Below are 13,468 nucleotides of genomic sequence, written 5' to 3'. Positions count from 1 at the left end.
CTAAACCAGGCCAGAACATGTCCGTGTAGACCAATTTGGGTTTCCAATCTCTCCAAAAGAATGTGGTGATCGATGGTATCAAAAGCAGCACTAAGGTCTAGGAGCACGAGGACAGATGCAGAGCCTCGGTCCGATGCCATTAAAATGTCATTTACCACCTTCACAAGTGCCGTCTCAGTGCTATGATGGGGTCTAAAACCAGACTGAAGCATTTCGTATACATTGTTTGTCTTCAGGAAGGCAGTGAGTTGCTGCGCAACAGCCTTCTCTAAAATTTTTGAGAGGAATGGAAGATTCGATATAGGCCGATAGTTTTTTATATTTTCTGGGTCAAGGTTTGGCTTTTTCAAGAGAGGCTTTATTACTGCCACTTTTAGTGAGTTTGGTACACATCCAGTGGATAGAGAGCCGTTTATTATGTTCAACATAGGAGGGCCAAGCACAGGAAGCAGCTCTTTCAGTAGTTTAGTTGGAATAGGGTCCAGTATGCAGCTTGAAGGTTTAGAGGCCATGATTATTTTCATCATTGTGTCAAGAGATATAGTACTAAAACACTTGAGCGTCTCTCTTGATCCTAGGTCCTGGCAGAGTTGTGCAGACTCAGGACAACTGAGGTTTGGAGGAATACGCAGGTTTAAAGAGGAGTCCGTAATTTGCTTTCTAATAATCATAATCTTTTCCTCAAAGAAGTTCATGAATTTATCACTGCTAAAGTGAAAGTCATCCTCTCTTGGGGAATGCTGCTTTTTAGTTAGCTTTGCGACAGTATTAAAAAGGAATTTCGGATTGTTCTTATTTTCCTCAATTAAGTTAGAAAAATAGGATGATCGAGCAGCAGTAAGGGCTCTACGGTACTGCACGGTACCGTCCTTCCAAGCTAGTCGGAAGACTTCCAGTTTGGTGTGGCGCCATTTCCGTTCCAATTTTCTGGAAGCTTGCTTCAGAGCTCGGGTATTTTCTGTGTACCAGGGAGCTAGTTTCTTATGAGACATTTTTTTTGTTTTTAGGGGTGCAACTGCATCTAGGGTATTGCGCAAGGTTAGATTATCCCACAATTATCCCACATGGAGAAATTCATGTGTCCATACAAACCATTCTAAACCCCAATAACAAGTAGTGTTTTATGGAACTACTAATACTTGTCAACCACAAAGCATCACTGCTGTTAGAATAACAGAATCACTGTCATCATCTGTCCTCACCACTGTGTTTTCCTCTCTGCTGTTTACAGCTGAACTCTCAGTCAGACTGGTGGATGGGACCACTTCCTGTTCTGGGACAGTGGAAGTCTTCTACAGAGGAGAGTGGTCAGGTCTATGTACTAGTTGGTGGAGCATGAGAGAGAATAAGGTTGTGTGTAGAGAGCTGGACTGTGGGAATCCTGTATCTGTATCTAGAGGACATCTGATTGAAGATGGAAGAGGAGGAGTCAGACTATTGAGATGTAGTGGAGATGAGTCTTCTATTAGACAGTGTGACATCAGAAGAGGAAGACCTGGTTTCTGTGATGGTGAATATTATCATCATGTGACCTGTTCAGGTAAGAGACTGGTCATATTGAGAGATTTATTTATACATTATACAATATTACCATGTATCATGTTTTATGTGTTTTTATTTCATTTAAATAGAGGGAGAGATGTCAGATGTATTTAAACATTATATTTGTGTTTGTCATATTGGTTTATGGAAGATGTTCATGGGCAGATCATTTAGTCCTTGACAGTGTCGTCAACAAACTGATTGAATGTTCAACCAACTCTTTTTCTCCAGAGTCTGTGCGGCTTGTGAATGGAGCTGGTCTCTGCTCTGGGAGAGTGGAGGTGAAGTCCAATCAGTCCTGGGCCTCAGTGTGTGAAGCTGACTTTGACCGGCAGGATGCAGAGGTAGTCTGTAGGGAGCTTGGTTGTGGGGCTCCTGCAGCTCTACAGGGGGGGCTCTATGGAGAAGGTGAGGGTCAGACCTGGGATAAAGAGTTCCAGTGTAAAGGCAAAGAGTCCCTTCTCCTGGACTGTGACACCTCAGACAGAAAACACAACACCTGCCTACCTGGTAATGCTGTTGGACTCACCTGCTCAGGTAAGAAACAGTTTGTCACTCAATCAACATTGTTTCTCACCTGGAGTGAAGAATATGAGAGACAATATAGGTGTGTTTTAGTGAGAAAATAGTAAGATTACTGTCTCTCTCTTTTCTTTTCTCAGAGCCTGATGATGTGAGGCTGGTGGGAGGAGGCAGTCGCTGTGCTGGTGGAGTGGAGTGGTACGACCAGGGAGAGTGGAGGACTGTGGGAACTCTCTCTGACGCGAAGGCTGTAGCTGCAGTAGTGTGTAGACAGATGGGTTGTGGCTCCACTGTTTCAGTACTACCTGGAAACACCACTAGAGGGATTAGAGTTTCCTGTTCTGGGTCTGAGTCTTTACTGAGGGAGTGTAGAAGAATGCATGATCTCCTTCCTGGACTCACAGTGATCTGCTCAGGTAATAACAAGATACACTATATGGTCAATAGTATGTGGACATTAGTGGATACGGCTATTTCAGCCACACCTGACTGGTGTATCAAATTGAGCACACAGCCATGCAATCTCCATAGACAAATATCAGCAGTAAAATGTCCTTACTGAGATGTTAGTGAATTTCAACGTAGCACATCTAGGAGAAACAACGGCTCAGCCGTGAAGTGGTAGACAACACAAGCTCACAGAACGGACCGCCGGGTGTTGAACCACGTAGAGTGTAAAATAATCCTCTGTTGTAAAACTCACTGCTGAGTTCCACATACTTTTGTCCATGTATTATATCTCCTTCCTGGACTCACAGTGATCTGCTCAGGAAATATCAACATATTATAATTATATTCAACTGATTTCCTTCATTCATACAACTTCCTCTGCACCTCTCATGATGACTGTTTAACTTGTCAGTCTGCTTTACTAAATAGATCAATCAGTCAAGTAGGAATCAAATACAACTTAAATATCCCAGAATGCATTGTATTTGAGTGTTACCTCAGTGAACGTCTCTACTCACTACCACTGTCACAAAGAGAGAATGAGGGAGGAGGAGAGGAAGAGGGAGAGATGGGAAAGATCAAATATATTTTTATCACTGAGTTCTCACCAGTGATGTCATCATAACCAGTAACCTTTTCTACTCTTGGCCCATCCTGACCCTGACATACAGCATCAGACCTTGTAGATCAGATGGTACTGAAGTGAAGCTGCCTGATGGATGTCCAGCTGTTTATTTTCTATAAAGTGAAGTGAACTTATTCCTGTCTCCTGCCTGCATTATTCCCAACCTGATCCTGAGTGACTAAGAACCCATTTCTACCTCTTACAGTATCAAACATAGCAAACTACAATCTTTTATCCAACATATTTCTGTTTAGTCCTTGACAGTGTCATCAACAAAACTGATTGAATGTTCAACCAACTCTTTTTCTCCAGAGTCTGTGCGGCTTGTGGATGGAGCTGGTCTCTGCTCTGGGAGAGTGGAGGTGAAGTCCAATCAGTCCTGGGCCTCAGTGTGTGAAGCTGACTTTGACCGGCAGGATGCAGAGGTAGTCTGTAGGGATGTTGGCTGTGGGGCTCCTGCAGCTCTACAGGGGGGGCTCTATGGAGAAGGAGAGGGTCAGACCTGGGATAAAGAGTTCCAGTGTAAAGGCAAAGAGTCCCTTCTCCTGGACTGTGACACCTCAGACAGAAAACACAACACCTGCCTACCTGGTAATGCTGTTGGACTCACCTGCTCAGGTAAGAAACAGTTTGTCACTCAATCAACATTGTTTCTCACCTGGAGTGAAGAATATGAGAGACAATATAGGTGTGTTTTAGTGAGAAAATAGTAAGATTACTGTCTCTCTCTTTTCTTTTCTCAGAGCCTGATGATGTGAGGCTGGTGGGAGGAGGCAGTCGCTGTGCTGGTGGGGTGGAGTGGTACTACCAGGGAGAGTGGAGGACTGTGGGAGCTGATGACTGGGATGTAGCTGCAGTAGTGTGTAGACAGCTGGGTTGTGGCTCCACTGTTTCAGCACTACCTGGAAACACCACTAGAGGGGTTGGAGTTTACTGTGATGGGGATGAATCTGCACTGAGGGAGTGTAGAAGAAGATATTATCTCCTTCCTGGACTCACAGTGATCTGCTCAGGTAATAACAACATATTATAATTATATTCAACTGATTTCCTTCATTCATACAACTTCCTCTGCACCTCTCATGATGACTGTTTAACTTGTCAGTCTACTTTACTAAATAGATCACTCAGTCAAGTAGGAATCAAATACAACTTAAATATCCCAGAATGCTTTGTATTTGAGTGTTATCTCAGTGAACGTCTCTACTCACTACCACTGTCACATGTCATGTTATTGTCACATCTAAATGAGGAAAGTAGTTGAGGAGCTACGTTGTCTTTTTCTCTCCTCTTGTTCCAGATGTCCTGCTTCAGCCTGATATCAACATATGTTGTCTCAGTGACTGTAGGCCCACTACTCATGTTGCCCTGTGAGGGAGGGTGGCTGGCACTGTTACATGCTGATGTTATTGTCATATCTATAGGAAACTAGTTGAAGAGGTTTTTCTTGTTCTCTTTTATTGTTACAGATCTCCTGGTCCAGCCTGATATCTTCCTGACTGACCCAATGGGAGGGGTCTCCAGGGGCCACCAGGGGCCCGAGATGTTCAGGGGCTACAACTTCACCATCACCTGCTCCACTCAGCCACATTACCCAGGAGGCTCTTTCCTCCTCACGTTCACCGGCTCCAACAGAACCCAGACCCAGCCAGCTGTCAATCACTCTGCTGCCTTCCTCTTCCCTGCTGCAGATGACTCCCACCAAGGGAACTACATCTGTGTTTATGACAATTATGTTTTCTCTCATAACTTCTCCTCTGAGAGTGAGCTCCTCTCCCTCACCATCACAGGTAACTGAACCGGAACCAGACTTATAACTTTGTCATTGACAGATTTCCCACAGATCTATGTGATGATGATCAATCCCCTCATCAAAGGTGTTTCTGTTTACAGCCTCTCCTCTGCCAGCCTTCATCATCAGACACGTTGTAGTGCTGCTGATCCTACTGACAGCCATCACCACCTCCTACCTGTACTACAAGGTAAAGACATTTACTCAGATGTTACAAGTCATTTAAACTAGAGGGAGAGGGTGAGGGGGAGAGGGAGGGAGAGAGAATGGAGATACTAGAGAGTAAATGTCTGACTGTTGGTGCTGTGTCTCCCTAGCCCACCAGGAGGCAGAAGAGAGTGAACAGGGTGAGCAGCATGGATCTTTATGTCAATGCCATGGAGATGGTCTCTCTGAGCTCCAGAGCTGAAGCTGGACCGGGAGAGGAGAGAGCAGCCCAGGGGACGGAGTAGGAGTAGAATGAAGCTGACCCTACATGCTGATCTTAGGTCAGTTTTGTGTTTTAAATCGATGGTCAGCAGTGGACTGGTGTTTAAAATGTGGTCACAAACCTGAAGTGGTTCTAATTTTAATAACAAGTTCAGAATTAGTTTATTTTTCTAGAACCTTGGAAGAAATCTAAAAGGAGTGACTGCAACCACCATTATTCATTTAGTTTGGTTTTTACCACCAGAGAAACATGGGGTTCTGGGTAACATGGGGTTCTGGGTAACATGGGGTTTTGGGTAACATGGGGTTTTGGGTAACATGGGGTTCTGGGTAACATGGTGTTTTAGTGTCTCTTAGATTCTTTATCTTATTTAGTCTCTCTTAGATTCTTTATCTTATTTAGTGTCTCTTAGATTCTTTATCTTATTTAGTGTCTCTTAGATTCTTTATCTTCTTTAGTGTCTCTTAGATTCTTTATCTTGAAGTGTTTCCATTATTAGTCCAGGTATTATTATAATCATCTGTTCATTCTTGTATTTTGAAACATCTTTTAATAAAGGGGTTTGTTGTTGTTTACCTCTCATGATGTTATTGATTATAAATGTTATGATATTGATTATGAAGTAGATTATTGTTATGATGTTGGTCTCTAAACTGCCATGTAATCAACTGAATGCTTTTAATAAAATTACAGGCTGTCAGTCTTGTGTGATTTAATTATTAGACAGACTACAACATACAGTATGAATTAACTGAGATCAGTCTGTGTGATTCCCCTCTTGGATGTGTGTCCACTCCAGTACATGTGTAGTGTAGGATGTGTGTCCACTCCAGTACATGTGTAGTGTAGGATGTGTGTCCACATAAACCACATTAGGAGACCACTTTTGAGTTTTGGGAAAAATCTAAGAAATGTAGATTTGAGAGTAGTTCCCCTTCAATTCAAGTGTGAACCTGTAGTACAGGTACCTAGCACTATTGTTGTATTAGCAGTGTTTATATAGTACAGACACCTACACTATTGTTGTATTAGCAGTGTTTATATAGTACAGACACCTACACTATTGTTGGATTAGCAGTGTTTATATAGTACAGACACCCAGCACTATTGTTGGATTAGCAGTGTTTATATAGTACAGACACCTACACTATTGTTGGATTAACAGTGTTTATATAGTACAGACACCTAGCACTATTGTTGTATTAGCAGTGTTTCTGTAGTACAGACACCTATCACTATTGTAACACAATATATCTTTTAGGTAGAATCAACAGTAGTGATACATGGTTAGGTAGGACACAAGATATCTGTTAGATAGGAACAACAGTAGTGATACATGGTTAGGTAGGACACAAGATATCTGTTAGAGAGGAACAACAGTAGTGATACATGGTTAGGTAGGACACAAGATATCTGTTAGATAGGAACAACAGTAGTGATACATGGTTAGGTAGGACACAAGATATCTGTTAATAGGAACAACAGTAACGTTATTGATACAAACCCTCAATGTGAAGTGATATTAATCCATAAATACAGAGCACAAGTACAACCCTTTTATATAAACCTTTTACGGTAGTAAGAAAATAAACATTCACTTAATATTTCAATAAGTCCCCTGCTAGTAAATCACCTGCTGGTAATAACTAGCGTGACATTGTAGTGCAGAGACCAACGGTGCTCGTTAGCTCGTCATTAACACGGCTAGCTAAAACAGCAACAACTTGGTTCACTGGCTGAAATAGGTCTTCAATTCATGAACGGCTAAATAAATATCTACAGAGCCACATTCGCTATTGCCTTTAGGATATATGAACCAGTTTTCCAAAACCACTATTGTGTTATACAGTTTGAACCAGTGTTTATGTCCAGAGGAAGAGGACTCGAACCTGCTCTCAGAATATCTGTCAGACTGAGGAGCGGGCAGACCAACTTCCCAAATAGGGGAGAAGCACTCAAAACACACTAGTTGTTCTTTCAAAGGAAATTATACAAAAATGGTAAGTCCGAAGACCTCTCGTATTATCAACATTACTACAATGGCAGCAAATATCTTAATGAATTCAGTAACACGTAATGAAAGGAAACGTTATTTATATCACCCCTTTTCCTGAGGTGAATGGTTTCACCCACTACTCTCCCGGAACTGAGGCTTTGACATCAACAATTTCACTTTGTTCCACCTTTGGTGAGCAAAACAGCTAATAACGTAGCTAAATACTGACATTATCCTCCATCGAGATATCTGTTCATATCTAAATACATGGCTCTGCTTTGGTCTATTCCATTGATATTGTCAAACTGAACATTACATTGAACATGTGAGTCATTTAGCAGACGCTTTTATCCAGAGAGACTTACAGTAGTGTCTGGATACATTTTCATACGTTACATTGGCAGGACAATTCCATTAGTAGTTGGGAGGAGAGCAGAAACAGCCTAACACCTCCACTGATACTGTGTAACCTGTCTGCAGTCAAGCAGCCATCCAGACTGAAGTGAAGGCCTTGTTACAGAATGAAAACACCTTCTCTTTCGTCGGCATGGCAACCTGGAAACATGTCAGTGGCGTCACAATGTTGCACAACAGCAGCAGAACATTGGATGGAGGGTCATTGTATCATTACACAGTGTCCCTGTCTATTCTACTGTATTGGTACATGTGGTGTTACAATACATTAGAAGATCTGTAGACGGCAGCATTGAAACAATTTACAACACATCGTCAACTAGCAACCTACTCTGTTTCAGTGCTAACTGTTTAAGGGAGTAAGCCATTCTCCATTCTAGCACCATACGTTCTGTTGTTTACTGATCTCCTCTCCATTCTAGCACCATACGTTCTGTTGTTTATTGATCTCCTCTCCATTCTAGCACCATACGTTCTGTTGTTTACTGATCTCCTCTCCATTCTAGCACCATACGTTCTGTTGTTTACTGATCTCCTCTCCATTCTAGCACCATGCGTTCTGTTGTTTACTGATCTCCTCTCCATTCTAGCACCATACGTTCTGTTGTTTACTGATCTCCTCTCCATTCTAGCACCACACGTTCTGTTGTTTACTGATCTCCTCTCCATTCTAGCACCATGCGTTCTGTTGTTTACTGATCTCCTCTCCATTCTAGCACCATACGTTCTGTTGTTTACTGATCTCCTCTCCATTCTAGCACCATATGTTCTGTCGTTTACTGATCTCCTCTCCATTCTAGCACCATACGTTCTGTTGTTTACTGATCTCCTCTCCATTCTAGCACCATACGTTCTGTTGTTTACTGATCTCCTCTCCATTCTAGCACCATGCGTTCTGTTGTTTACTGATCTCCTCTCCATTCTAGCACCATACGTTCTGTTGTTTACTGATCTCCTCTCCATTCTAGCACCACACGTTCTGTTGTTTACTGATCTCCTCTCCATTCTAGCACCATGCGTTCTGTTGTTTACTGATCTCCTCTCCATTCTAGCACCATACGTTCTGTTGTTTACTGATCTCCTCTCCATTCTAGCACCATATGTTCTGTCGTTTACTGATCTCCTCTCCATTCTAGCACCATACGTTCTGTTGTTTACTGATCTCCTCTCCATTCTAGCACCATACGTTCTTCAGAAGCTGGACAGCATATGAATAGAATCCATCTTCTCTCACCTTCTCCCCTCAAGACCAACATCACACAAGATGCTTCAGAATAACAACAACAAGAAGCTGGTGAAGTTGCTACCCAACAGTAACAACCATGACAACAACAACAAGCTGGTGAAGTTGCTACCCAACAGGAACAACCATGACAACAACAATAAGCTGGTGAAGTTGCTACCCAACAGGAACAACCATGACAACAACAACAACAAGCTGGTGAAGTTGCTACCCAACAGGAACAACCATGACAACAACAACAACAAGCTGGTGAAGTTGCTACCCAACAGGAACAACCATGACAACAACAACAACAAGCTGGTGAAGTTGCTACCCAACAGGAACAACCATGACAACAACAACAACAAGCTGGTGAAGTTGCAACCCAACAGGAACAACCATGACAATAACAACAACAAGCTGATGAAGTTGCTACCCAACAGGAACAACCATGACAATAACAACAACAAGCTGATGAAGTTGCTACCCAACAGGAACAACCATGACAACAACAACAACAACAAGCTGACAATGCCACCAGCCATACTGCTCGTTCTGTGCATGATTTCCTGCAAGACAGGAATACCAGTGTTTTGCCAAGGCCAGCGAAGAGCCAGGATCTCAGTCCCATTGAGCACGTCTGGGACCTGTTGGATAGGAGGGTGAGGGCTAGGGCCATTCCCCCCAGAAATGGAAGAGTGGGGTAACATCCCACAGCAATAACTGGTAAATCTGGTGCAGTCCATGAAGAAATGCACTGCAGTACTTAATGCAGCTGGTGGCCACACCTGATACTGCCTGTTACTTTTAATTTTGACCCCCTCCCCCCTTTGTTCAGGGACACATATTACATTTCTGTTAGTCACATGTCTGTGGAACTTGTTCAGTTTATGTCTTAGTTGTTGAATCTTGTTATGTTCAAACAAATATTTACACATGTTAAAGTTTGCTGAAAATAAACACAGTTGACAGTGAGGACGTTTCTTTATTTGCTGAGTTTAGTTCTTATTGACAGACTGGGTTGGTAGAAGGAGACGGGAGGAGGGAGAGATGAGAGAGAGAGATAGGACTTATTGACAGACTGAGTTGGTAGAAGGAGACGGGGGAGGAGGGAGAGATGAGAGAGAGAGAGATAGGACTTATTGACAGACTGAGTTGGTAGAAGGAGACAGGGGAGGAGGGAGAGATGAGAGAGAGATAGGACTTATTGACAGACTGAGTTGGTAGAAGGAGACAGGGGAGGAGGGAGAGATGAGAGAGAGAGATAGGACTTATTGACAGACTGAGTTGGTAGAAGGAGACAGGAGGAGGGAGAGATGAGAGAGAGAGATAGGACTTATTGACAGACTGAGTTGGTAGAAGGAGACAGGGGAGGAGAGAGAGATGAGAGATATGACTTATTGACAGACTGAGTTGGTAGAAGGAGACGGGGGAGGAGGGAGAGATGAGAGAGAGAGAGAGATAGGACTTATTGACAGACTGAGTTGGTAGAAGGAGACAGGGGAGGAGAGAGAGATGAGAGAGAGATAGGACTTATTGACAGACTGGGTTGGTAGAAGGAGACAGGGGAGGAGAGAGAGATGAGAGAGAGAGAGAGATAGGACTTATTGACAGACTGAGTTGGTAGAAGGAGACGGGGGAGGAGGGAGAGATGAGAGAGAGAGAGAGATAGGACTTATTGACAGACTGGGTTGGTAGAAGGAGACAGGGGAGGAGAGAGAGAAAGACTGACATTTAAATCAGTTGAATATATTTCCATCACTGACTTCTCACCAGTGATGTCATCATAACCAGTAACCTTTTCCTCTCTTGGCCTAGCCCAGCCTGACCCTGACATATAGCATCAGGCCTGTTGAGTTGACCTGGGTAACAGACCTCTAGCTTCTGCACCACATCCCCCCTTCTCCTGCTCTAACATGAGACCTCATCAGTACTCATTTTGGGTGCTGGTACTGTTTTCTATTTAGGTGCTGGAACATTAAGCCAATATTCTATAAGAGGTGAACTCAAGCAGTAGAAAGTTAGAGGTGATATTATGCACACACTATGTGTAACTTTGCTGCTCTGTCAGCAGTTTCCTGTGGAATTTTTCAAATGTCAGTCTTTCCTGTAGGTAGGTGTGTTTAACTGATCTTATCTGCTTAAAGGTTTGTCACATCATGTAAGTAAGGAAGAGATGAGATAGAAGTCATATAGCCCAGCAATATTTCTCAGGAGGGGGAGGGAGGGAGGGAGGGAGGGAGGGAGGGAGGGAGGGAGGGAGGGAGGGAGGGAGGGAGAGGGAGGAGGAGAGAGAGAGAGAGAGAGAGAGAGAGAGAGAGAGAGAGAGAGAGAGAGAGAGAGAGAGAGAGAGAGAGAGAGAGAGAGAGAGAGAGAGAGAGAGAGAGAGAGAGAGAGAGAGAGAGAGAGAGAGAGAGAGAGAGAGAGAGAGAGGACTTACTGATACGACTGGGTTGAGAGAAGGAGACAAGGGAGGAGGAAGAGAGATGAGAGAAACTCAGCAAAAAAAGAAATGTCCCTTTTTCAGGACCTTGTCTTTCAGAGATAATTGGTAAATGTCACGCCCTGGTCTTAGTATTCTGTGTTTTCTTTATTATTTTGGTCAGGCCAGGGTGTGACATGGGTTATTTATGTGGTGTGTTTTGTCTTGGGGTTTTTGTAGGTTTGTGGTAATGGGATTGTGGTATAGTAGAGTTGTCTAGGTAAGTCTATGGTTGCCTGAGGCGGTTCTCAATCAGAGGCAGGTGTTTATCGTTGTCTCTGATTGGGAACCATATTTAGGCAGCCATATTCTTTGAGTGTTTCGTGGGTGATTGTTCCTGTCTCTGTGTTTGTTTGCACCAGATAGGGCTGTTTCGGTTTGTCACGTTAGTGGTTTTTGTATTGTTCGTCATTATCTTTATTAAAGATGTATGAAGATAACCACGCTGCATTTTGGTCCTCCTCTCCTTCAACGGAAGAAAACCGTAACAGTAAAAATCCAAATAACTCCACAGATCTTCATTGTAAGGGTTTAACATTGTTTTTCATGCTTGTTCAGTGAACCATAAACAATTAATGAACATGAACCTGAGGAACGGTCGTTAAGACACTAACAGCTTACAGACGGTAGGCAATTAAGGTCACTGTTATGAAAACTTAGGACACTAAAGAGGCCTTTCTACTGACTCTGAAAAACACCAAAAGAAAGATGCCCAGGGTCGCTGCTCATCTTCCTGAACATGCCTTCGGCATGCTGCAAGGAGGCATGACAACTGCAGATGTGGCCAGGGCAATAAATTGCAATGTCTGTACTGTGAGACGCCTAAGACAGCTCTACAGGGAGACAGGATGGACAGCTGATGATCCTCGCAGTGGCAGACCACGTGTAACAACATCTGCACAGGATCGGTACATCCAAACATCACACCTGCCCGATATACACCAGGAATGCACAATCCCTCCATCAGTGCTCAGACTGTCCGCAATAGGCTGAGAGGGGCTGGACTGAGGGCTTGTAGGCCTGTTGTAACGCAGGTCCTCACCAGACATCACCGGCAACAGCGTCGCCTATGGGCACAAACCCACCGTCGCTGGACCAGACAGGACTGGCAAAAGTGCTCTTCACTGATGAGTCGTGGTTTTGTCTCACTAGGGGTGAGGAAGGAATGAGCGTTTACACCGAGGCCTGTACTCTGGAGCGGGATCGATTTGCAGGTGGAGGGTCCGTCATGGTCTGGGGCGGTGTGTCACAGCATCATCGGACTGAGCTTGTTGTCATTGTAGGTTGTCTCAATGCTGTGCGTTACAGGGAAGACATCCTCCTCCCTCATGTGGTACCCTTCCTGCAGGCTCATTCTGACATGACTCTCCAGCATGACAATGCCACCAGCCATACTGCTCGTTCTGTGCGTGATTTCCTGCAAGTTAGGAATATCAGTGTTCTGCCATGGCCAGCGAAGGGCCCCGATCTCAATCCCATTGAGCACGTCTGGGACCTGTTGGATCGGAGGATGAGGGCTAGGGCCATTCCCCCCAGAAATGTCTGGGAACTTGCAGGTGCCTTTGTGGAAGAGTGGGGTAACATCTCACAGCAAGAACTAACAAATCTGGTGCAGTCCATGAGGAGGAGATGCACTGCAGTACTTAATGCAGCTGGTGGCCACACCAGATACTGACTGTTACTTTTGATTTTGACCCCCTCCCCTTTGTTCAGGGACACATTATTCCATTTCTGTTAGTCACATGTCTGTGGAACTTGTTCAGTTTATGTCTTAGTTGTTGAATCTTGTTATGTTCAAACAAATATTTACACATGTTAAAGTTTGCTGAAAATTAACGCAGTTGACAGTGAGGACGTTTCTTTATTTGCTGAGTTTAGTTCTTATTGACAGACTGGGTTGGTTGAAGGAGACGGGGGAGGAGGGAGAGATGAGAGAGAGAGATAGGACTTATTGACAGACTGGGTTGGTAGAAGGAGACGGGGGAGGAGGGAG

The 13,468-nt window shown here is 43.8% G+C and overlaps 1 protein-coding gene across 1 annotated transcript; it reads left to right on the top strand.

Moving 5' to 3' along the window:
* Positions 1-3,908: 3,908 nt before the first annotated feature.
* Positions 3,909-7,215, top strand: LOC116368152 (deleted in malignant brain tumors 1 protein-like; the record flags this gene model as incomplete). Its single annotated transcript, XM_031819113.1, has 3 exons — positions 3,909-4,152; positions 4,609-4,878; positions 7,211-7,215. Coding segments are annotated over 3 exons (519 nt in total), but the record flags the coding sequence as incomplete, so codon positions are not given.
* Positions 7,216-13,468: the final 6,253 nt, after the last annotated feature.

This window comes from Oncorhynchus kisutch, unplaced genomic scaffold, assembly GCF_002021735.2.
Source record: "Oncorhynchus kisutch isolate 150728-3 unplaced genomic scaffold, Okis_V2 scaffold1858, whole genome shotgun sequence".
Taxonomy (NCBI): Eukaryota; Metazoa; Chordata; class Actinopteri; order Salmoniformes; family Salmonidae; genus Oncorhynchus; species Oncorhynchus kisutch.
This window is presented reverse-complemented; position numbering and strand designations above follow the sequence as displayed.